General features: G+C 36.8%; 2 protein-coding genes across 5 annotated transcripts in view; one reads left to right on the top strand and one right to left on the bottom strand.

The window, feature by feature from the left end:
• rsh (radish) overlaps positions 1 to 26,557 on the bottom strand; it is a 780,520-nt gene that overhangs the window by 391,833 nt on the left and 362,130 nt on the right. The window lies entirely within an intron of this gene.
• On the top strand, positions 10,413 to 13,950 carry LOC135839865 (uncharacterized). Its single transcript, XM_065356103.1, has 2 exons — positions 10,413 to 10,559; positions 10,801 to 13,950. The coding sequence occupies exon 2, from the start codon at positions 10,813 to 10,815 to the stop codon at positions 12,580 to 12,582; it is 1,770 nt and encodes a 589-aa protein (XP_065212175.1). The 5' UTR covers positions 10,413 to 10,559; positions 10,801 to 10,812; the 3' UTR covers positions 12,583 to 13,950.

Here is a 26,557-nt window from a genome sequence, read left to right on the forward strand (position 1 = left end):
GGGGAGCGAGAAAATGTGGAATGTTGCTTATATAATCGTGTAATATATCGATTAATATGTTTTCGAGGTCGTAGAGTTCGAATCTGGAGTTATTTTTTTGGTAGGGGTGGGGGGTGAAGCGCGGGGAGGGGAAAATTTCAAATTTTGCTTATATTAATGTGTAATATGTCGATTGATATGTTTTCGAGGTCATAGAAACCGAATATGCACTTATTTTTTTGTAGGGGTGGGGGTGAGGCGTGGGGAAGTGAAAAATTCCAAATTTACTTTTTGATGTTTTCTTATACCACTGATTTTTAAAGTTTACAGTTTTTTACACAAAATCAGAACACATTTTGGAACAAAACTCGTATAATTGCGCAATCTTGCGTGTTCTTTTCTGCATAAAGATGTGTATTTGGGAGTAGTGTATACTATGTTTTAGCGATTTTTCGCCCGAAATTGCCCCATTGCTTTGCAGGTTCATTTTTCTATTAAAAATACATCTATTTTCTTCACAATTGCGGATATATCGCAATTTTAAGATCGAAACATGATATATTCGATTCAATTTTGATTAAAATATATTATTAGAGATATAAAATGATTTTTTCAAATCAACGATATAAACAATCTCAAAAACATAACAAACGGCATATTAAACGATAATATAAGCAAAATTTGGAATTTTTCACCTCTTCACGCCTCACTTTCAATCCCTACCAAAAAAATAACTCCATATTCGAACTCTACGACCTCGAAAACATATTAATCGATATATTACACAATAATATAAGCAAAATTTCAAACTTTTCCGCTTTCCACGCCTCACCCCCACCCCTACAAAAAAATAAGTGCATATTCGGATTCTACGACCTCGAAAACATATCAATCAACATATTACACAATAATATAAGCAAAATTTGAAATTCCCCCCTCCCCGCGCCTCACCCCCCCACCCATACCAAAAAAATAACTCCAGATTCGAACTCTATGACCTCGAAAACATATTAATCGATATATTACACGATTATATGAGCAACATTTCAAATTTTCTCGCTCCCCACGCCTCACCCCCCATCCCTACAAAAAAAATAAGTGCAGATTCGAATTCTACAACCTCGAAAATGTATTATTCGACGTATTGCACATCGATAAAGGTTGAATCCGAATTATCTCCGTTTTTGGGAGGTCTGTGGCCCACTGTGCGTCCACTTTAAAGGGGAGTTGCGTCCACTTTGTATGTTTGCTCAGAAGTTTTTTGTTTCCCACCTTCTATCAGGTTTTTTACATTTTTCTCACTCACAATAATACAATCCACTGTTGGGTTTTATTTTAGACTTGTACTTTTTTTTGCATCCACTTTGTATTCATTCTCGAAAATAAAATAAAAAGAATCTTCTCCTTAACATAATTTAGAGCAAAGCCAAGAAGGTGACGAGATAGAAGATCTCATCAGATAAATTTGTTCACAAAATCCAAAAAATCAAACTCGAAAGAATAAGAAATGAAAATCAACGAACCAAATCATCTTGGTATTTCATGTAGGTAAAATTAAAAATCCCATATATTGAGATATATCATCTAACTAACCAAATACTCTCGATTCATTATGGAATCATTTCATTTTATAAAGCAAATAAAAGCTAGTACTAAGTTACTATTTAACTATTTCAATATTATACAATTATATACAAAAACCATCTAATTATGGTATATCTGAAGGGACATTTATTGCTCACCTACTTAGGTCATGGGCAGAGCCATGCCTACACCAGCACCCTCGGTGCAGCGACTTAGGCCTCCATTATTAGCCTGATGAGCAACTCGATAAATAATTATAAATCACGAACTCCGACACAAATAATTCTCAAATTCAAATCATAATAAAAGTTTAATCTTCTCAAAAATTCATACTCAAAAACATAACAAAAATAGGAAAAATATATCAATCACCAAAACGAACACTACTATCTCGGAGCACGGTCAAAGTATAAGTTATCGAGACATAGAGTAATACTCTCGACCTACCTATACGATTCCCTCTACCTCCTCTATTTATCTCATCCAAAGAGAAAACATTTTAGTCTGTAAACTGGGAAATTACCGAGTAATACCCATTTTACGACATTTCAGAACCTAGAAATATGTGAGGAGGTTGGTTACAAAGTTAGTCAAACGCCACTTCTACAAAAATCGAGTTAGATATTGATTCTTATAGGATTTTCAACGCTATTTTCATTGCCGAGGTCTGTTATTTTCAATATAGTACATAAAAGGGTAAAAAACGCGCTCAAAGTTTTGCCTTAGTTTCAAACACAGACATGTGCAAATTGTCTTAGTTTCAAAAACAGACATAGCCTATCCAGGATATGTCTCATTTTGAAACTAAGATAAAGTTCACATGTCCGTGTTTAAAACTAAGGCGCAACTTTGATCGCGTTTTTTGACCTTTTATGTACTATTTTGAAACTGAGGGACCTCAGAAATGGAAAGAGGGTTAAAAATCCGATACGTATCAAAACCTAACTGATCTAGACAGCTTCCATTTCAAATTATCTTCATCTTGGTTTCAAAATCAGACAAGTGCATTTTCAGGTTCTTTTTATTAGTGGTGGGGGGTGATGGTAGAAGGATATTTTTTGTATTTTTGTTACTCAGTATCATCACTACAATTTGTCAAAAATCCCCCACCTTTACAATGCTGTATATTTTTGTAACAAAAAACATAGATTTTCTCAAAATCAACCTTGTGGCATTTGTCTAACTTTGTAACCAAGCTCCTCATGTACATCAATATTTGAGGTCATATTCAACAACAATTGAAATTTGAGGGAGGGGTAAAGATCCACAACAAAGGGGGATGAGTACACCTGACACATCCGGACACCACAGATCCCCTTACTCAGGACATCAAAAAGGACCAGCTACTGATTTTCAGCTTGCTACCTCAAAATTCCCTATGAGACCCATTTTTAAGCTATTTTGGTACATAGTTTTGACTTGGTGGAGCAAAGACCAAAGTTGTGAAGCATTTTAAAGAATAAACAATGTTAGTTGCATCCAGTTTATGGGGTTGTGTCCACTGTCTCATGCGTCCACTTTGCTGCGTCCACTTTGCTGCGTCCACTTTGCTGCGTCCACTTTGCTGCGTCCACTTTATGGTGTCCACATTGTTTGGACATTGCGTCCACTCTAAAGGGGAGTTGCGTCCACTTTGTATGTTTGCCCAGAAGTTTTTTGCGTCCCTTTTGCTATAGGTTGTACTACTCAGTTCGTCCACTTTGTAGGTGTATCATTTTTCAAGTGAACACATTATTCGCATAGCTGCAGGTCTAAAATTAATTCATTAGATTGCCAATTCACCACCAGGTTTCAATTATTGGATCGAAAAAATCTCTTGGTGAAAATGGATAATTATAATGATATCAATTTTGATAAAAACTGATCAACTTTGGTCTATTTTGATCAGACATTTTTTTCATCGAATTAGACCACTTGTATGTTGATTAAATTTGATCTAAACATTTTCCTCCAGGGAATCATTCACGAACGAATTGACTCGTATACGTGACTTGTCCGCGAACAAATCGATTCGTTTAATTAATTTTTGGTGAATCATTCGCGAACGAATTGAATAACTTTTAGTGAATCATTCGCGAACGAATTGAATAATTTTTAATGAATTATATGCGAACTAATTCAATAATTTTTAGTTAATCATTCGCGAACGATTTGACTCATATAAGTGACTCGTTCATGAACAAATCAATTATTTTATTAATTTTCACAATCGAATTGAATGATTTTTATTTTCTAGTGAAACATTCGAACGAATTGAATGATTTTTATTTTATAGTGGATCATTCGCGAACGAATTGAATAATTTTTAGTAAATCACTCGCGAACGAATTGATTAAATTTTGGTGTATTTTTCCCGAACGAATTGATTAAAATTTGGTGAATCAATCGTGAACGAATTGAATAACATTTAGTGAATCATTCGCGAACGAATCGATTTGTTTAATTATTTTTGGTGAATCATTCGAGAACGAATTGATCAAATTTTGGTGAATTGTTCGCGAACGAAATCAATAATTTTTAGTGAATAATTCGCGAACGATTTGACTCGTATAAGTGACTCGTTCGCGAACAAATTGATTCATTTAAATAATTTTCGGTGAATCATTCGCGAACGAACTGATCATTTTTCGGTGAATCATTCGCGAACGAATTGAATAATTTTTAGTAAATCATTCGCGAACGAACCGACTCGTATAAGTGACTCGTTCATGAACGAATTGAATGATTTTTATTTTTCAGTGAATCATTCGCGAACGAATTGACTCATACAAGTGACTCATTTGAATTATTTTTGGTGCATTATTCGCGAACGAATTGATCAAATTTTGTTGGATTATTCGCGAACAAGTTGAATAAATTTTGGTGAATCGTTCGCGAACGAGTTGATTAAATTTTTGGTGAATAATTCGCGAACGAACTTATTCGTATGACTCGTTTGCGAACGTATTGATTCATTTAACTAACTTTTGGTGATTCATTTTCGAACGAATTAGATAATTTTATTCGCGAACTAACTCAATAATAATTTTTAGTGAATCATTCGCGAACGAATTTAATGATTTTTATGAATAATTCGCGATCGAACTGAATAATTTTTGGCGAATCATTCGCGAACGAATTGAATATTTTTTGAGCAATCATTCGCGAACGAATTGATCAATTTTTAGTGGATCATTCGAGAACGAATTTATCCATTTTACTGGAACATGATGAAACTTGAAATCTGACACGACCACTACCATTCTTATAATCGATAACGACCAACCCGATCCGAAACTTGACAGCTTTCGAATTTAATCCTAGACAAAATGGAAATCTGAATTTTCGAGAAATGGCGTATCATGATCCCAGCAGATTTCAAGACCAACTTTCAAAAAAAATTCACGAATGTGCAACATTTTAGATACCCAAAAACAATATTTTCACCTTTTTGACAACTTTTTTTTTAAACTGAGGATCGGATTACAATAATACGACGAGGAATACAATCATTCGTATATAAAAGTGGATGAAAATTAAACGACGCGGCGTTGACAGTTTCTGTTTTTTTTTTGTTCTGCTCAATAACATGGAACACGAATGCAAGAAGGGTTTGAAAAATCCCACCGCGGTATTCGAGTCGATCGTGCAAAAAGAGCCAAAGGCGCGAGCGGCGGCCGCCGCGTAAAAACCGAGGTGTTTTATTATTTTAATTTATTATCGCACCCGCCAAAATGTAACTGTCAATTTTTTAAAAAGGCTTTTTATCGCAGATGAAAATGTCGAATAAACGCGATGATTGCGCGTTTTATCGAGACACGAGCGTATATGCGAGAGGAGGAATAGATAGAGAGGTAGAGAGCCGGGTATTGCGAATTTCGACGCTGTCGGCGCAATTAATGTTCGTCGGCGATGTGAACGCGAATGCGAGCAAGATGTGTATAGTTATATCAAACCGACAATATCCAATCAACGTCAACCTTATTATATAGTATTATCGGCGTATTAATGGAAACTGCGATAAATTACAACAGGGTGCAGAGAACGAGAGATACGAGTAGATGCAGAGGGATGGACAGAGGGTGCGAAAAACCAGAATCAAAGCGAATACGAGTATTATGTACTCGTAGTACGATATTAGAGATATTTGTGGAGTGGGAGAGGGGGGTGGCGAAAGACCAAATTCGAGAGTAAAAATGTAGCCTCAATAAGCTGTCCGGATCTGGAATATTCGTGATTGTTTTTTGAGCAGTTCGTGACGATGATCATTTTTTGAATTTTATCCCCATCACTTCTCATCCTATTAAGAGAATTTTGACTTTTTCTCGATCTAGGTGAACAAACAAACATCATGCTAATGCAGGACTTCGTTTCATCATCGAGGGATTCAAAAGAAAACAAAAGTTTCCATCTAAATTCTTCGGGGAATACGACGTAGCAGATGTAAAAGCTCTCTAAAGTAATTCATGTTGCGCAACAAACGTTGAATTTGTTTTTATTCTTCAATGTTTACCAACAAGTAGGTACCTAGGTATTTCTCGTAACGATTTTGTGCAAAATTAGGTCGTTTTAAAACACGAATTTTCATATTTGAACTACAGGAAAAAATTGCTCGTATATTGATAGAAACACATTCGGCATAAGTCCAGCGGATAAGTTGATAAATAATATTCAAATAGTTGAAATTACTCGAAGCAATGCTGCAGATATTATTTACACACTCGAAACTGATACCGCAGCATCTCAATGTAACACCACACCACAAAATGACCCGAATACAGTCACATTTTTGCAATTTATTGTCGTAATAAAGTATTGATAAATGACGGCCCCAACTGCACTGGACTAACAGCGCAGAATAGTTACAAAAAGCCGCATTTCATTCGGTCGCGACACATGTTGAAAAAAAAGGAAAAAAGATTGCCTATTATAATCGATTCCCAATTCGGGATTCAATTTGGTTGTATAGGGTACGAATCTCTGTTTACGAGGTGTTCTTACCTACCTTCGGGTGTACCTTATTTATATATATAAAATGAGAAATTTTTTTCGTTTTTTTTTCGCTTTCACCCCCCCCCCCAATCCAATGTTATTATCTCGAGTAAGTGCTCTTATCTATACCTACTGATGAAAAAAATATTTTAAAATTTTCTCAACTATGAGAGTCGTGTAGGTGGCCATCATTGTTGGGAGTTTTCTCAAAAAAAAAATTATAAAAACTAAAAAAAAAATGAATGAATTCGCGAAGGGCCCCAGGGGGGGGGGTGGAATTTGTCAAAACAAAGAAACTTTTTGAGTAATTTTGTAAAAAACAGCTGACTTTTGTTTGGCAAGCTTCAAAACAAATAGTGGACTTTTTAGGCAGCCAAGGCGAAAATCAATGCTATTTGGACGTTTTAGCGAGAAAGCAAAAATTTCTGATCAATTTTGTTAAAAATTGCGACCATATTTGACAGTTTTATCAAAAAACTTCTTCTTCTTGCTCGCTTGCCTGTATCTGGACATTGCGACTACCAATTCCCCTCAACCAGTTCCCTCCAGCTATCTCTGTCCTCAGCCTTTCTGGTGCATTCTCCCATTGACATTTTGGCAGTTTTCTTGATCAAGTCCGTGTATCAGGTGGGTGATCTTCCCCTTCCTCTCTTGCCTTCTATGTGGCCTTGGACTGTCAATTTTTCCAAGTTGTCCTGTCTCACGATGTGTCCGAAGTAGCGCAGTATTCGTCTCCTGATGATTGTGCTTAGCCTTTCCTTTATGCCCAGTTGTTGAAGTATTGAGGCATTTGTTCTTTTCTGGACCCATGATATCCTTAGCATGCGTCTGTAGCAGTACATTTTGAATGCGTGGATCTTATCTTGATCTGCCTCGCGTATTGTCCAGCACTCTGATGCATGCAGGAAGATGGAGAAGACTAGCATTTTTACTGTTCTCAGCTTTGTGGCCTTTGTAATGTTGTGGCTTTTCCATATCCGGTTGAGCTTTCCCATTGCTGTCTTTGCTATAGCCAACCTTCTCGGCTTCTCCTGATTTCTCCGGCTGAGCTTCCCTGATTTGTTAATAATGAACCAAGGTACACGAAGTCCTGTACAACCTCTATACCATCAATCTCCAATATTTCAGGTCTGTTCTTTTGCTGCCTATCGATTATCATTATTTTCATTTTTCCTTTGTTGACCCTCAGGCCTTCCTCATTGCTGGCTTCTTTGATTTTCCTGAGCATTTCCTTCATCTCATCTGGTGTCTCTTCGAGCAGGGTTGTGTCATCGGCATATCGATGGCTTGGTATAAAAACCTCGTAAGTCCAGGTTTTTTCAAAAATTATTTTTTTGTGGTTTCTTTAGTAAAAAAAACGAGGAATCCGAATTTAAAAACCTCGTAAGTCTAAAACGCATCCTAGCGCTTTAATCGGTGAAAATCCAACATTAAAAAACACGTAAGTCCGACATACGAGGTAACTACAAGAATTTCATCAATTGCAAATTTGAAAACCTCGTAACTCCTTGTTAAAAACCACGTAAGTCGTACGTTAGTACGATGAAAATCTCGTATATCGTCTCTAGAAACCTCGTATGTCCTTTCAAAGTGCTTTAATCAACTAATTATATTTGATCAACCTATAAAATATCATCAGGCCATACCATTAAGACCTCTAAAATATAATAATGCAATCTAAAACTGCAAGTAACAAAATATGAATGTTTTAAACGTTTTTTTGTTCTCCTGAAAAATTTAGGACTTTGGACTTAGGTGGTATTTATACCAAGCCATCGATATCTTAAGTTTAACAATGTCTTTCCTCCAATTCTGACTCCCTTTTCCCAATCCTCTAGGGCAGTTCTCATTACCCATTCTCCGTATGCATTGAAGAGAATTGGGTTTGGTATGCATCCCTGTCTTACTCCCTTTGCTGCATGGAAATGATTGGTAAGCTCTCCTTCAACTCTCACCTGTGCCACATTTTCCTCATACAGACTCTCCATAAGACTAATAAGGTGCCCTGGTACTTCAAGCTTTTTGAGGTTTTGCCAGAGGATCTTCCACTTCACATTGTCGAATGCCTTCTCATAGTCAATGATGCACATGTACACTGGCTTGTTGAATTCTCTTGCCTTTTTAATCACTCGGCATACATTTAGGATTTGTTCTCTTGTGCCTCTTCCTGGCACAAAACCTGCCTGTTCTGGTGGTATATGTGGCAGGATGTACGCTTTGATACGCTCGTGTATGATTGCCAATAGTACCTTGCTTGTGTGTGATATCAGTGATATAGTTCTGTAATTCAAGCATTCCATCCTTGAGCCTTTCTTGTGCAGAGGTACATACACAGATGTAGTCCAGTCTTTGGGCCATTTTCTTTCTTCCCAGACCTTGTTGCAGATTCTGTGCAGCACTGTTATGCTTTCCTCTTCTGCTGCTGTTATCATTTCAGCCACAATTCCATCCGCCCCTGCCGATTTGCCTTTTTTCAGCTTTTTAAAGGCTGCTTCAACTTCCGCTCGTAGCTGTATGGCAGGTTCTAGTTTGCAATTTGGCTATGATTTGCCTTGGTCACCCCTGTTGTGAGAGTAGTCTGCCATTAGTTTTTCACAGTATTCTCGCTATCTTTCCTTCACTTCCTCTTTGTTTGTGAGCACTTTACCCTCTTCATTCTTGACTGGGAGTGATCTTGCTTCAAAGGTCCGAGTAATGGGTTTGATTTCCTGGAAAATTTTTTTGGTCTTGTTCTTATTCTCATGTTTTTCTATTTCTGAGCATATTTTGTTTATGTACTCGTTCCTGTCTGCTCTGCGCTTCTTTCTGATCTCATTCTGCATCTGTTTGTACTGCTTTGCCTTTGTTGTGTCAACTACTTCCTGAGAATTTTGACAAAGAAGTATCACAAATTTTCGCCAACTCACCAAAAATTGACTCTCTACCGACATAATTTGACAAAAACTTGAATTTTTAACAATTTTGGTGAAAGCAGTGGTTTTTTGGGCCATCTTGGCAAGAATATGACTGTTTGAAAATATTGAAAAAAATAACACACTTCTCAATTATTCTGCCAAAAATTGACACTTTTTGACTTGTGCAGATTTGGCAGGGAAAAAAACAAAACCTCATAATCAAGATTATCAAAAACCAGAACCTTTTTACCTTCTAATCCTCGAATTTGGTCCATTTTCATAAGAAATATTGTTAAATATTTTTCACCTCTCAGCTTGATGAAAAAGTGGAACTTGGCCTCTTCCTCGAAAAATGAAAAGAAAGAATATTTTAATCCTTGGATTTCGACCATCTTCATCAGAAAAGCATATATCTCATTATTTCACGTTTTCGATTTCTCCCCCCTCCCTCCCCACTGTGAAAATACTTCAAAAATATCGAAAAATTGCCATAAAAATGGAAAGAAATGAAAGAATTTGGAGAAGAAATGAAATTTGTCAAAACAAAAAATGCTAAAATGACAATTTGCCTGTCTTCGCCATTTAAGGCGCGAACAATTTAAAAATATAAAATCCTTAAAATTTGAAGATTTTGAATCAAGTTTACTCCTTTAGTTTTAAAGGAGCGCAATATGTCTCATAATAACATTGTTAGTTCGTCCACTCGTGTACTATGGATTATGGCATCATTTGAGTGATTCAAACATTTTCTTATTTTGATGATTTTTTTCAAAATTAGTAAATTCTGAGTTTTGCGAAGCACGCGGCTCCTTCAAGTCACTAGACAGGCAACCAGTCATGTTACGTTTCTTGATCGTCTCTTCGAGTACTATATCTACAGTTGAATTTTAGCAGACTGATTAGAATTTCTCATAGAATACCTACCATAGGGTTATTGCTAATTTAATATCAACATCTATCTACTAAATTTTATCTAAGGTTGTGAGATAGATACCTATTAAGGCAAATTATAACCATCACATCGTACTGAGAAAGAAATCATCAGCAGATGTTTGAAAATTAATTTTAAAAATGATCTGATCAGGAAACTGATTCCGACAGGTGCGATAGGTATTGCGCTGCGTTTTTTAGGTAAGTACTTCCCCACATACTTATTTCTTCGAAGCTTTTCAAAATTCATTTGCTGTAGTTACGACTTATGTGTCGAACGAAAAATACTATCTTAACAACTGATCTTCATTCATTGATAGCTTCCTCGTAACTTGAGCATTTGAATGCGTTAATTTTCATTAAATTCTCACCAACATTTGAAAATAGTACGTACATTATTTTTGTAGGCCAATAATATTCGTTTCCCCCCTTTTTTTTACAGCACTTCTTTGACATGGATCTAAAATTATTCATCATCTTTTGCTTCAACATAGCATCAGCATCACAAGGCAAAAAGAATCTCACAAGAGTACTGACCAAACCTTGTGAAATTTTAAACGATCCGAAAACGGTTACCACTGAAGTATGTTCAACTTTTCAAGACCTCATTCAATATTCCAAGATATGGGTTGACAAGTCTCTTATTATAAAAGAAATTTGGAAAGAAAACAGCACCGATGTTTTTATAGTTACTGCTCCACGAGGATGGGGCAAAACGATGACTCTGTCTATGATAGGTTATTACCACCAGCTACCAATAAACGCTAATGGATCAGCGGCTGATAGGAAGACATCTGCAAACTATCTTTATTTCACCGAAGGCGAAATTATTGACAATTATCTTTCATCATCAGCGCAGCAATGTGACTTCTCACCCCTCATTTCTGGAGAACAATCTTTAAACAACGAGCATTTAGCAAATCATCCAGTTATATATGTGAATGGAGTGGATCTTGTAATTGGCGAGCATTTCGTAGACTGTTTTCGAAAGATGATATGGAAAACTTACCAACAACATACTAGTCTCTATAAATTATTAATTAAAAAATCTTTAATTGCAAACGACGATGGAGAAAATATAGAAGGATCGCTCAACTTGGTTAGTTTTGAGAAATTTGTGCTCTATTATAATAAGTTTGGGAGCTTTCCAACTACAAAATCTTTAATTTTAAGCATCAAAGAAGAAAATATAGAAAGCTCGCTCAATTTGGATAAGTTCGAGAGCTATTACGTTTGGTCTAAAATACAGAATTTAGATCGAGAGCGTTTAAAACTCGGTATAAAAATTTTATCAGATTTATTGGAAAAGACTTATAAGAGAAAAGTCGTAATACTTTTCGACGAATACGACAGTTTCATTTTGAATACTTACTTCGGAGAGTATTTTCTTAGAGTTCCATCATCGAAACAAATCCTCGATGTTGTAGACTTTTTACAAGAATTCGTGTACGAGACTTTCAAAGTGAACACCCACTTGGTCAAAGGTTTTATAACCGGAGTGTTACCAATGCTCGAAACCACAGGTCTAACTGGTCTGAATAATGTGGCTTTACAACATGTGTTTGGGAATGATAGCTTTTTCCCCTATTACGGAATTTTCGATCACGAATTTCGTGATTTGGTTTCCAAAAGAGGAATGAACCAAAGCTCAATGGAGGATGCTGTTGCCCATTATGGCGGCTATCACGCATTAGGCCATCTTGGTGATCGAATATTCTCTACGTTTTCGGCAATTGAATTTGTCAATACAAAAGTGGCAAAGGATTACTCTACATTGACACGACGTATTAGCCAATTGTTCCAACAAAGAAATTTTAGCATGGATATGGCAAAAGTTGTCAAGAACTGGTACAAAAACAAAAGTGTATTCAAAATCACGCACAAACAGATGACAGAACTTACTGTGCTGAATTTGGAAACTATTTACAACCTAGCAAGAAAAAAGATAAATTACGAATCTGACATACATCGAAATTTAGTTTTTTCATTTCTCGTATCAGTGGGATTTTTATCAGTTCGTCCGAATCAATCGAACTCGAACCACGAGTATCAACAATATCCCATCAAAACACCAAAACAAGTTGATATCACTATACCAAACATGGGGATATATTTGAAGATCAAAAGAAATATTATTAATTACTTTAAAAAGTATTCTGGTTTGTTCATAGAATCAGCCGAGCTAGAATTCAGATGGGTTGATATTATATTGGAGTCAAAATAACAGCAAAACACTGCAGCCTCTAGCAAAATAAAATTAGAACATATTGAGCCCCCAGAAAAGAACTGAAAAAAGCCTGTTTGAAAGTATTCTGCTCAGGATGAAAAATTTTAATATAATTTCTACCTGCAGACATCAGTTTTACATTTTTTTTTGTTGATACTTTCCATCTTTGGGTGGCTTTATGCAAGGGGAGCAACATCATTTAGAGGACCAGAAGGGGGTTATCTTGGAAATGTGCTCATTTAGAAACAGTCTGTCCATTGAAAAATTTCCAAAAAATTTCACATGTATGTCGTTTCATTTCAAGAATTTTTCTGACCAAAAAATTGAAAAAATATTCAAATCAGGTTTGGGAAATCAGACAAGTAATTCAGGACGTTGAGACAAACCGAGAGGGCAGACTATACAGTATACAGTATACAAGTGACATATTACTGTATAGGATGAGAGCAGAGTGAAAAGGAGAAAAAGGTATCGCAAACGAAGCATGATTTCATCACGTTGACGAAGGACGAGAAGAGAACCCGCTGCCTGTCAAGCTTCAGCCAGACCCAGCCTGCTTGGTGGTTGTGGCTGCTTCGACGATGAGTTAAATCATTAGATGAAAAATTGACGATGTTTTCTTTAAAAGCAAACGATAGAGACAAGCGAACGAAGGAACGAACGAAAAGAAAAGGGAAACCCTGACAAAGACGACGACGACGACGTTGAAATGTTTCTTCGCAGATGCAACGAAGGCAGCAGCTGTGTACCCGGCCTCGGCGGCCTCATCGTCCTGCTGCTCTAACTCTAACAGAGAATAAAAAGCAGTAGAAAAGCGAAAAGATCAATATGAGATATCACATAAGCGAAGAGCTAGCTCGATGGTTTGGTTGCGGCGGTTCTTTCTAGTGCTTTTTCCAATCAACCGCACATACCTAGCATCAATCTTTTCTAAGTGGCGCCAATTTTTTTCCACAACAACTTCATCTTCGCGCGGTGCTGGAACGAAGACGAAGCGATGCAGGAATTAGCTTCGCTCATTTTCGGCGCGGTTCCTTCCTTCTTCCCTATCCCCCCCACACTTTCGAAGTATTTATTTTGTCTGCTCGCGAAGATAAACAGACGCCAAGAACAGGGTTCGATAATGAAGTTATTTTAACGCGAAATTTTCCATAAGTGGATCGCTACAGCTAATGATGGGATTACGCCTATTATACGTATGTATACATTATAGTGGGTACTTGTGTAGGGTACACTTCTAGGTGAACTCTTGTGCATCCATGTGTTAATTGAAAAGAAAATAATGGAAATAAGCACCGACGCGACGATGGACCGAAGTGGACCCGATCATTTAATTTTTATGTAGGGGAAATTTCACATCGAAATAAAAATACTCAATTCCACTCAGTAAGTGCTGTATCTTATTTTGAAAAATATGAATTTTCCACTTCCCAACCACTACAGTTGTTACCAAGGGTGAGAGAATAATTCTATATTTTTTATTTTCCCCCTATCTGCAAAAAAGTAGTGCTGGTAGCCTTCCAATTTGAGGAAAAAAGAACCAAAAAAAAAATCAATTCATCAAATTCTATGGTTCTGCGTCAGAATATTTCCAAATATCCCCTTTTAAACAAAAAAAAATTCTCCGTTTCCTTCAAACGATATTTAGTCGGGAGGCCAGCATAATGATCTATTGCACCCCCTTCGATGCCGATCTTCTGGGCTACTTTTTTCTTAAAGCGGGAGTCCTAAGGAATATTTCTAGCCCTTGTCCTTAAAAAAAAAAAACGTGGCCCTACTCACAAAATAGCGACCATTTTGATTGACAGGTTAGCCGAAATCGCAGATTTTGCGTTCCAACATAGGACTTGCACGAAATTTTTTAAACCGTGGAAAGGTCGATACAGCAGGTAAAAAAATGTATCACCTGACAAAATTTCAGGCGCTAAAGTACCTTTTTAGATTTTAGGTGAATTTTTGAAAATCAGATTTTGGCCAAAAAATAAATTTTACCAAATTGACCTAGAAAGCTGAAATTTGGGGTACACCCTATTTTCGACCTGCCAAATCGATTAGACACTGCGTCAGAACGATTAAAGTAGTTCTAGAGCCTCCAGCAGATTTTTGAAACTTAAGATTTCACCAAATTGAGTTAGAAATCCGCGAAATTCACTCTGCAAACTAATTTCAATACGCTACAAAGTCGATTTCAGCTAAATTTCAGGTCGTTTTTGAGTCTGCAGCTACTTTTTGAAAATTACTGGAGCCTCCGGAAGATTTTTGAAACTTGAAATTTTCACAATATTTCATCAAAAATGGAGATGAAAAGCCGAAATTTACTCCACACTCAAATTCAAGCACTCTCCGAAATCATTCTGGAGCCTCCAGCAAGTTTTTGAAAATTCCTGGAGTTTCCAGTAGATTTATGAAACTTGGAATTTGTGAAAATTTCATCAAATGGAGATGTAAAGTCGAAATTTACTCCGCACTCCAAATTTAGCACTCTCTGAAGACGACTTCAGGTGAGTCAAGTCATTTTGGAGCCTCCAGCGACTTTTTGAACATTCTTGGAGTTTCCAGTAGATTTTTGAAACTTGGAATTTATAGAAATTTCATCAAATGGAGATGAAAAGTCGAAATTCACTCCACACTCAAATTCAAGCACTCTTTGAAGACGACTTCAGGCGGGTTCAAGTCATTTTGGAGCCTCCAGCAACTTTTTGAAAGTTCCTGGAGTTTCCAGTAGATTTTTGAAACATGGAATTTGTGAAAATTTCATCAAGAATGGAGATGTAAAGTCGAAATTAACTCCGCACTCCAAATTTAGCACTCTTTGGAGACAACTTCGGGTGGGTTTAAATCATTCTGGAGCCTCCAGCAACTTTTTGAAAGTTCCTGGAGTTTCCAGTAGATTTTTGAAACTTGGAATTTGTGAAAATTTCATCAAATGGAGATGTAAAGCCGAAATTTACTCCACACTCAAATTCAAGCACTCTCTGAAGACGACTTCAGGTGGGTTAAAGTCATTTTGGAGCCTCCAGCAACTTTTTGAAAGTTCCTGGAGTCTCCAGTAGATTTTTGAAACTTGGAATTTGTGAAAATTTCATCAGATGTAAAGTCGAAATTTACTCCGCACTCCAAATTTAGTACTTTCTGAAGACAACTTCGGGTGGGTTCAAGTCATTTTGGAGCCTCCGCCAAATTTTTCAAATTTCCTGGAGTCTCCAGTAGATTTTTGAAACTTGGAATTTGTGAAATTTTCATCAAATGGAGATGTAAAGCCGAAATTTACTCCACACTCAAATTCAAGCACTCTCTGAAGACGACTTCAAGTGGGTTCAAGTCATTTTGGAGCCTCCAGTAACTTTTTGAAAATTACTGGAGCCTCCAGAAGATTTTTGAAACTTGAAATTTTCACGATATTTCATCAAAAATGGAGGTGAAAAGTCGAAATTTGCTCCATATTCCAATTTAAGCACTCTCTGAAGACCACTTCAGGTGCGTTCAAATCATTTTGGAGCCTTCAGCAACATTTTGAAAATTCCTGGAGTTTCCAGTAGAATTTTTGAAACTTGGAATGTTTACAAAATTTCATCAAATGGATATGAGAAGCCAAAGTTTACTCTACACCCCAATTTTAGCACTCTCATCTGAAGACGACTTCGGGTGAGTTCAAATCATTCCGGAGCCTCCAGCAACTTTTTGAAAATTCCTGGAGCCTCCGGAAGATTTTTGAAACTTGGAATTTGTGAAAGTTTCATCAAAAATGGAGGTGTAAAGCCGAAATTTACTCCGCATTCCAAATTTAGCACTCTCTGAAGACAACTTCGGGTCAGTCAAGTCATTTTGGAGCCTCCAGAAAATTCTTGAAAATTCCTGGAGTTTTCAGCAGATTTTTGAAAGAAACTTTGAATTCGTGAAAATTTCATCAAATGGAGGTGTAAAGCCGAAATTTACTCCACACTCAAATTCAAGCACTCTCTGAAATCATTCTGGAGCCTCCAGCAAGTTTTTGAAAATTCCTGGAGTTTCCAGTAGATTTATGAAACTTGGAATTTGTGAAAATTTCATCAAATGGAGATGTAAAGTCGAAATTTACTCCGCACTCCAAATTTAGCACTCTCTGAAGACGACTTCAGGTGAGTCAAGTCATTTTGGAGCCTCCAGCGACTTTTTGAACATTCTTGGAGTTTCCAGTAGATTTTTGAAACTTGGAATTTATAGAAATTTCATCAAATGGAGATGAAAAGTCGAAATTCACTCCACACTCAAATTCAAGCACTCTTTGAAGACGACTTCAGGCGGGTTCAAGTCATTTTGGAGCCTCCAGCAACTTTTTGAAAGTTCCTGGAGTTTCCAGTAGATTTTTGAAACATGGAATTTGTGAAAATTTCATCAAGAATGGAGATGTAAAGTCGAAATTAACTCCGCACTCCAAATTTAGCACTCTTTGGAGACAACTTCGGGTGGGTTTAAATCATTCTGGAGCCTCCAGCAACTTTTTGAAAGTTCCTGGAGTTTCCAGTAGATTTTTGAAACTTGGAATTTGTGAAAATTTCATCAAATGGAGATGTAAAGCCGAAATTTACTCCACACTCAAATTCAAGCACTCTCTGAAGACGACTTCAGGTGGGTTAAAGTCATTTTGGAGCCTCCAGCAACTTTTTGAAAGTTCCTGGAGTCTCCAGTAGATTTTTGAAACTTGGAATTTGTGAAAATTTCATCAGATGTAAAGTCGAAATTTACTCCGCACTCCAAATTTAGTACTTTCTGAAGACAACTTCGGGTGGGTTCAAGTCATTTTGGAGCCTCCGCCAAATTTTTCAAATTTCCTGGAGTCTCCAGTAGATTTTTGAAACTTGGAATTTGTGAAATTTTCATCAAATGGAGATGTAAAGCCGAAATTTACTCCACACTCAAATTCAAGCACTCTCTGAAGACGACTTCAAGTGGGTTCAAGTCATTTTGGAGCCTCCAGTAACTTTTTGAAAATTACTGGAGCCTCCAGAAGATTTTTGAAACTTGAAATTTTCACGATATTTCATCAAAAATGGAGGTGAAAAGTCGAAATTTGCTCCATATTCCAATTTAAGCACTCTCTGAAGACCACTTCAGGTGCGTTCAAATCATTTTGGAGCCTTCAGCAACATTTTGAAAATTCCTGGAGTTTCCAGTAGAATTTTTGAAACTTGGAATGTTTACAAAATTTCATCAAATGGATATGAGAAGCCAAAGTTTACTCTACACCCCAATTTTAGCACTCTCATCTGAAGACGACTTCGGGTGAGTTCAAATCATTCCGGAGCCTCCAGCAACTTTTTGAAAATTCCTGGAGCCTCCGGAAGATTTTTGAAACTTGGAATTTGTGAAAGTTTCATCAAAAATGGAGGTGTAAAGCCGAAATTTACTCCGCATTCCAAATTTAGCACTCTCTGAAGACAACTTCGGGTCAGTCAAGTCATTTTGGAGCCTCCAGAAAATTCTTGAAAATTCCTGGAGTTTTCAGCAGATTTTTGAAAGAAACTTTGAATTCGTGAAAATTTCATCAAATGGAGGTGTAAAGCCGAAATTTACTCCACACTCAAATTCAAGCACTCTCTGAAATCATTCTGGAGCCTCCAGCAAGTTTTTGAAAATTCCTGGAGTTTCCAGTAGATTTATGAAACTTGGAATTTGTGAAAATTTCATCAAATGGAGATGTAAAGTCGAAATTTACTCCGCACTCCAAATTTAGCACTCTCTGAAGACGACTTCAGGTGAGTCAAGTCATTTTGGAGCCTCCAGCGACTTTTTGAACATTCTTGGAGTTTCCAGTAGATTTTTGAAACTTGGAATTTATAGAAATTTCATCAAATGGAGATGAAAAGTCGAAATTCACTCCACACTCAAATTCAAGCACTCTTTGAAGACGACTTCAGGCGGGTTCAAGTCATTTTGGAGCCTCCAGCAACTTTTTGAAAGTTCCTGGAGTTTCCAGTAGATTTTTGAAACATGGAATTTGTGAAAATTTCATCAAGAATGGAGATGTAAAGTCGAAATTAACTCCGCACTCCAAATTTAGCACTCTTTGGAGACAACTTCGGGTGGGTTTAAATCATTCTGGAGCCTCCAGCAACTTTTTGAAAGTTCCTGGAGTTTCCAGTAGATTTTTGAAACTTGGAATTTGTGAAAATTTCATCAAATGGAGATGTAAAGCCGAAATTTACTCCACACTCAAATTCAAGCACTCTCTGAAGACGACTTCAGGTGGGTTAAAGTCATTTTGGAGCCTCCAGCAACTTTTTGAAAGTTCCTGGAGTCTCCAGTAGATTTTTGAAACTTGGAATTTGTGAAAATTTCATCAGATGTAAAGTCGAAATTTACTCCGCACTCCAAATTTAGTACTTTCTGAAGACAACTTCGGGTGGGTTCAAGTCATTTTGGAGCCTCCGCCAAATTTTTCAAATTTCCTGGAGTCTCCAGTAGATTTTTGAAACTTGGAATTTGTGAAATTTTCATCAAATGGAGATGTAAAGCCGAAATTTACTCCACACTCAAATTCAAGCACTCTCTGAAGACGACTTCAAGTGGGTTCAAGTCATTTTGGAGCCTCCAGTAACTTTTTGAAAATTACTGGAGCCTCCAGAAGATTTTTGAAACTTGAAATTTTCACGATATTTCATCAAAAATGGAGGTGAAAAGTCGAAATTTGCTCCATATTCCAATTTAAGCACTCTCTGAAGACCACTTCAGGTGCGTTCAAATCATTTTGGAGCCTTCAGCAACATTTTGAAAATTCCTGGAGTTTCCAGTAGAATTTTTGAAACTTGGAATGTTTACAAAATTTCATCAAATGGATATGAGAAGCCAAAGTTTACTCTACACCCCAATTTTAGCACTCTCATCTGAAGACGACTTCGGGTGAGTTCAAATCATTCCGGAGCCTCCAGCAACTTTTTGAAAATTCCTGGAGCCTCCGGAAGATTTTTGAAACTTGGAATTTGTGAAAGTTTCATCAAAAATGGAGGTGTAAAGCCGAAATTTACTCCGCATTCCAAATTTAGCACTCTCTGAAGACAACTTCGGGTCAGTCAAGTCATTTTGGAGCCTCCAGAAAATTCTTGAAAATTCCTGGAGTTTTCAGCAGATTTTTGAAAGAAACTTTGAATTCGTGAAAATTTCATCAAATGGAGGTGTAAAGCCGAAATTTACTCCACACTCAAATTCAAGCACTCTCTGAAGACGACTTCAGGTGGGTTCAAGACATTTTGGAGCCTCCAGCAACTTTTTAAAATTTCCTGGAGTCTCCAGTAGATTTTTGAAACTTGTAATTTGTGAAAATTTCATCAAAAATGGAGGTGTAAAGCCGAAATTTACTCCGCATTCCAAATTTAGCACTCTCTGAAGACAACTTCGGGTGAGTCAAGTCATTTTGGAGCCTCCAGAAAATTCTTGAAAATTCCTGGAGTTTTCAGCAGATTTTTGAAACTTTGAATTCGTGAAAATTTCATCAAATGGAGATGTAAAGCCGAAATTTACTCCACACTCAAATTCAAGCACTCTCTGAAGACGACTTCAGGTGGGTTCAAGACATTTTGGAGCCTCCAGCAACTTTTTGAAATTTCCTGGAGTCTCCAGTAGATTTTTGAAACTTGTAATTTGTGAAAATTTCATCAAATGGAGACGTAAAGTCGAAATTCACTCCGCACTCCAAATTTAGCACTCTCTGAAGACGACTGCGGGTGAGTGAAGTCATTCTGGAGCCTCCAGCAACTTCTAGAAAATTCCTGGAGTTTCCAGTAGATTTTTGAAACTTTGAATTTGTGAAAATTTCAAGTTTCAGAAATATTGTAGAGGTTTTAATAAACCAAAACGACTTGAAATCCACCTCGTAGCATATTGAAATTAGTTTGCAGAATAAATTTCGACTTTCCAACTCCATTTGATGAAATTTTGTGGGAATTTCAAGTTTCGAAAATCTGCTGGAGGCTCCAGAACTACTCCAATCGTTCTGAAACAGTTTCCAATCGATTTGGCAGGTCGAAAATAGGGCATATCTCAAATTTCAGCTTTTCAGGTCAATTTGGTAAGATTTTGATTTTTCCCCTCATTTTCCCATTTTTCTACCTAGGGAAACAGTTCCCTACAAAGAAATCATCGTAATTTAACAGGCCAAGAGTTGTTTAAAAATGAGATGAAATTTTGACTATCAAGACATATGTCAGCTTCAGGTTTCACCATCTCTTCGAACCACCGAACCATTTCGACGATAAGTTGGTCTCGAGCTCAGTACTCAGTGGCGCGCGACGACGGTTTGTTTGGAAGTTTGGCGACGTTAATTCGCGAGGATGTACGACATTTTGGGCGTGTAATTTTGATTAAACGAGTTTGGCGAGAATTTTAACAGTCCCTCTAGATTATCGCTCATTAATCGTGATATAATATCAAGCAGCGAAATCTTGTCGTTTACTCTACACGCAAGTGAAGACGTGAAAAATTTGCTCGCACCTCGACTGCTGGCGGAGAGTACACCATGGCAAAGATAAGGCAGCCCGCGAGAAAGTTATATTATTCGATAAATCTCGTGATTTATTTTCATTAACGAGCATTACGAGCCACCTCGCTCGGCCGACTCGCCTCCGTCGGCAAGTGCGGTAATATTTTCGAAATAATGTCGCTGCGACGACAACGGCTCGAAAATTGTTATAGATTTTCTGGAGCCTGCTCCATTTAGAAGTAATTTTCTATTAAGAATCGTATATTCGTATGAAGGGGTAGACTACTAGGAAACCCTCCAGAATAATTCCATTTTGAGTGAAATACGAAGGCGCGCGAGTCGACGTTAGCTTTTATTTATACGTTCGTATTTTGCCAATAATTTCACATTATGTGGAGGAAAGAAAAAAACACAACAACAATAATAATCTTATATCGAACGAGACGAGCCTGGAAATGAAAAAAAAATTGGCGAAATTGTCGACGACTTCGTCGTTCACAACGAATATTCCCAACGAAATTATTATCTATTATTATTATTTTTCGTTGGGATTATATGATTGTACATATAGCGAAGTTTTGTCGTCGCAAAACTGGAAAACGATGTTAACGAGCAGGAAAAAAGCGCAACTTTATTAAGCGTGGGCCGAACAGATCGAGTATTTTGTCGGGGTGCCTGGAGTAACAATAGTATAGCTGCTTGAAAGTTCACCACACATGAGTAAATTGGTTTGCTGAATTTGACATCTGTGTGTATATGGGCCAAGTTTTGTTGCTTGAAATGTGAATTTTCGTTAGCGAAATTTTCAACGCAACATTGATCGAAAAAGTTATATCTTTACATACCACAATCTTGGAAATTCTCCTCAAGACAACAACATTCGATCAACTCACCTGCAACAAAGAGAAAAAATAAACAAATCGATTAGAGTAAGTGAAGATTTTATAAAATGTTGATTATAAAAAAGAAAAATCAAAAAACAAAATCAATGGATTTGGCAGTATTGAGAGTTGAGAAGAATATCGAAGGATTCTGATTTTAAGAAAATCTTCTCAGTAAGTGCTCAATTTTTCTTCAAACCTCTTCTACACACCCGATTTTGCTCAACGGAGCTGAACAATTGCAATTTTATTCTGTTCACTTAAAAATATCAAACTACAGAGCTCACATTTTTCCCATATTATTATATTTTTATCGCAAGTTTGGACCTTAAATACCTTAATATCTTGATAATTCTGTCATAAAGTCGTCGACAATGACTAGCCATAACACTGACATTAACATCTCTTTATACCATTCGAGCATTAAGCAAACATTCCGAGTGAAAAAAAAATTAAATTGTTATCTCGTTACAAAGTTATACGATTATCTTTTCTACGTCTAATTATCATTACATCGACTGACTATAGTGAAAAAAGTTTTCGAATAATCTCGAATTGACATTTTCATTTCTCTCGTTGAAAGATTATAAAAGTTACGTTCATTTTGCAGGATAGAAAGAGAACAGAGAAGAGAAGAGAAATGCACTCGAGAATATAAATAAATGAATTGTTTGCCATAGCTACTCGAGTTGGATGACAACGTCAAGTAGGAAGGCGTCAACGAAATTACACCACACATAGGTCGAATATAGACGACACGTTACGTATAATGAAACACGTGATAAAGACAGAAAAATACACGTATACCATAATCCAAATTACTCCACGTACTCGACACGGCTACGACAAAAGTACTTGTATGTAGTACCTCTACCTATCTCTCTCATCATTTACAACGCAAACACACATCTGTTTAATAAAGTAATTCCGAAATTAAACGTCTCGTTGTGCATATTTATCTATAGCTCGAGCGATTAGATTTTTCATCGGTGAATTTTTATTACTTCGTCGTCTTTTCATCACTAATCCTGAAAAGGATCAGTCCAGGGTGTACTTTACTTCGAAAACTTACCATTTTCCACCTTCCATACCATAGAAGTCGTTATACCGAGTGTGGGAAAATTATTCTTAATTTTTTATTTTTCCCCTATGTGCGAAAAAATTGGCACTGGTAGCTTCTCCCCCCCCCCGCAGTTGAAAAAATAACAAAAAAATAAAACTGGATCCCTAAATAATGTTTTCTCTTGTACAAAGCCTCCAAAATTTAGCACATTTTCAAAAAAAAACTCTCCCTAAAGCCCCTTTTCCCCACCAAAGTTGAAAAATATCAATAAAAGATGTAAAATTAATGAAAGTTGTAAGCCTATAATTTTTTGTATCTTCACCCTCCTCACTCCAAATCACCAAGAAGAATTGATTTTCGCCTTATCTGTTTAAAAAGTCTTCTTTTTGTTCCAAAAATGAGTGTTTATTGTTTTTTTTTGACAAACTTGCTCATAATAGTCGGGGAGCCAGCATAAGGATCTATTGCACCCCCCTGTCGATCCTTCGGGACAACTTTTTTCTTAAAGGGGTAGTCCTAAGGAACATTTCTAGCCCTTGTATTCAAAAAAAAGCGGCCCTACTTACAAAATGGCGGCCATTTTGATTGACAGGTCAGCCGAAATCGCAGATTTTGCATTCCAGCATGAGACTTGAACGACATTTTTTAAACCGTACAGAGGTAGATCGAAAGATCAGGCAAAAATTTATCACCTGCCAAATTTTTAAGTGCTTAAGTGCTTTTTTCGATTTTTAGTGAATTTTTGAAAATCAAATTTAGACCAAAAATGAGAGAAAAATCAAAATCTTACCAAATTGACCAAGAAAGCTGAAATGTGGCATATTCCCTATTTTCGACATGCCAAATCGACTGGAAACTGTTTCAAACCGTTTTGAGCAGTTCTGGAGCCTCCAGCAGATTTTTGAAACTCGAAATTCCCACAAATTTTTATCAAATGGAGTTGGAAAGCCGAAATTCATTCTGCAAACTAATTTCAATACGCTACGAAGTCGACTGCAGGTGGATTTCAAGTGGTTTGGAGCCTCCAGCGACCTTTTGAAAATTACTGGAGCCTCCAGTAGGTTTTTGAAACTTGAATGGAGATGGAAAGCCGAAATTCATTCTGCAAACCGATTTCAATACGCTACGTAGTCGACTGCTGGTGGATTTCAAGTCGTTTTGGAGCCTCCAGCGACTTTTTGAAAGGTTGTATGGCGTTTTTTGGAAAATTGAAACTTCCAAAAAGTAGCTGGGAGCTTCAAAATCATTGAAACCATCATGCATAACTCAATTTGAAAAAATTTTGCGGGAATTTCAAGTTTCAAAAATCGGGTAAAGACTCCAGTAATTTTCAAAAAGTCACTGGAGGCTCCAAAATGACTTGAACCCACCTGAAGTCGTCTTCATAGGGTGTTAAAATTGGAGTGCAGAGTAAATTTCGGCCTTCTATCTCCGTCTGATGAAATTTTGGGAAATTTAAAGTTTCAAACATGTGCTGGAGGCTCCAAGAATTTTCAAAAAGTCGCTGGAGACTCCAAAATGAATCGAACCCACGGGTAGGCAGTCGGTTTTTCAACTCAATTTGTTGAAGTTTTGTAGAAATTTCAATTTTCAAAAATCTGCTGGAGGCTCCAGTAATTTCCAAAAATTCCCTGGAGGCTCCAAAATAACTTGAAATCTACCTGCAGTTGACTTCATAACGTATTGAAATTTGTGAAAATCTCAGGTTTCAAAAATGTACTGGAGGCTCCAGTAATTTTCAAAAAGTTGCTGGAGGCTCCAAAAGACATTAGGTAGTTGTAGAGTAAATTTCGGCTTTCCAACTCCATTTGATGAAATTTTGTAGGAATTTCGAGTTTCAAAAATCTGCTGGAGGCTCCAAAACTGCTCAAAACGGTTTGAAACAGTTTCCAATCGATTTGGCATGTCGAAAATAGGGTATATCCCAATTTTCAGCTTTCTTGGTGATGAAATTTTGTGAAAATTTACAGTTTTAAAAAATTACTGGAGGCTCCAGAATGACTTAGAATCCACCTGCAGTAGACTTCATAATTTATTAAAATAAGTTCACAACATGTATTTTGACTTTCCAAATGCTTTTGATGAAATTTTGTGAAAATCTCAGGTTTCAAAAATGTACTGGAGGCTCCAGTAATTTTCAAAAAGTTGCTGGAGGCTCCAAAAGACATTTGTTGTAGAGCAAATTTTGGCTTTCCAGCTCCATTTGATAAAATTTTGTAGGAATTTCGAGTTTCAAAAATCTGCTGGAGGCTCCAGAACTGCTCAAAACGGTTTGAAACAGTTTCCAATCGATTTGGCATGTCGAAAATAGGGTATACCCCAATTTTCAGCTTTCTTGGTCAATTTGGTAAAATTTTGATTTTTCCCTCATTTTTGGCCTAAATTGGATTTTTAAAAATTCGCCAAAAATCAAAAAAAGCACTTTAGCCCTTGAAAATTTGACAGGTGATAAATTTTTGCCTGATCTTTCGTTCTACCTCTGTATGATTTAAAAAATTTCGTTCAAGTCTCATGCTGGAGTGCAAAATTTGCGATTTCGGCTGACCTGTCAATCAAAATGGCCGCCATTTTGTAAGTAGGGCCACTTTTTTTTTTGAGTACAAAGGCTAGAAATGCTACTTAGGACTAACCCCTTAAGAAAAAAGTTGTCCCGGAGGATCGACCGGGGGGGGGGGGTGCAATAGATCCTAATGCGGGCTCCCCGACTATAAGGTTCTGATTTTTTTCGGCTAAATTTGCCCAAGTCAAAAAGTGTCAAAAAAAAGTGAATTTTTGGCAAAACAGTCAAGAAGGATCCATTTATGGTAAAATTCTCAAAAAGGCCAATATATTAGCAGACAGTCCTGTTCTGGTCAAGATTTCCCAAAAAACACTGATTTTGCCAAAATTGTCAAAAAATTCTCGCTTTTTGTGAAAGAGAGTCAACTTTTGGCGACTTGAAGAACGCATAAACCCCTTTTCAAGAAACTTTCGTTGGATCCCCAAAGGATGTCTGCTCTCTTGTATGGAGCTCCCCGAATTTGGAAACAATAAAAAAAGATGGAAAATTGATGTTTGTAGAAATTTTTTGAAAATCTCTCAATGGACAGAATCTTTTAAAACAGGCCAATTTTCAAGAAACCCCCTCATTTGGTACTCCAAGTTGAAAAATATCAAAAAATGTGTAAGTAAAATTTAGTCCAAAGATACAAATTATGTACGTACATACCTAATTCCCTACTTAAAAATTTTTCATCTCTGAGCAGAATATTTCCAAACAAGCATTTTTTTCACTTAATTTTTGGGAACACGCAAATTCTTTAAAGTTGTAATTTTTTGTACCCCCTTCCCACCCCAAACCATCGAAAATAATTAATTTTCACCTCATCTGTTTGAAAAGTCCTCTTTTTGTTCCAAAAGTTCAGTTCTTTGTCATACTTGCTTACAAAGTTTTGTTTTTTTTTATGCCAAAGCCCAAGTCAAAAAGTGCCAAAAAAAAATCAGTTCTTGAGAAGACAGTCAAGAAGTGGCCGTTTATTTTGTCAGCCAAAGTTTTCTTTTGGTTGGACTGCCTGATCAAAAGATGATAAAGAC

The sequence above is a fragment of the Planococcus citri genome, chromosome 1 (assembly GCF_950023065.1).
Source record: "Planococcus citri chromosome 1, ihPlaCitr1.1, whole genome shotgun sequence".
Classification (NCBI taxonomy): domain Eukaryota; kingdom Metazoa; phylum Arthropoda; class Insecta; order Hemiptera; family Pseudococcidae; genus Planococcus; species Planococcus citri.

What these genes read in the sequence shown, in the direction of transcription:
- LOC135839865 (XM_065356103.1), top strand. Translation starts at nt 10,813, where the DNA reads ATGGATCTAAAATTATTCATCATCTTTTGCTTCAACATAGCATCAGCA.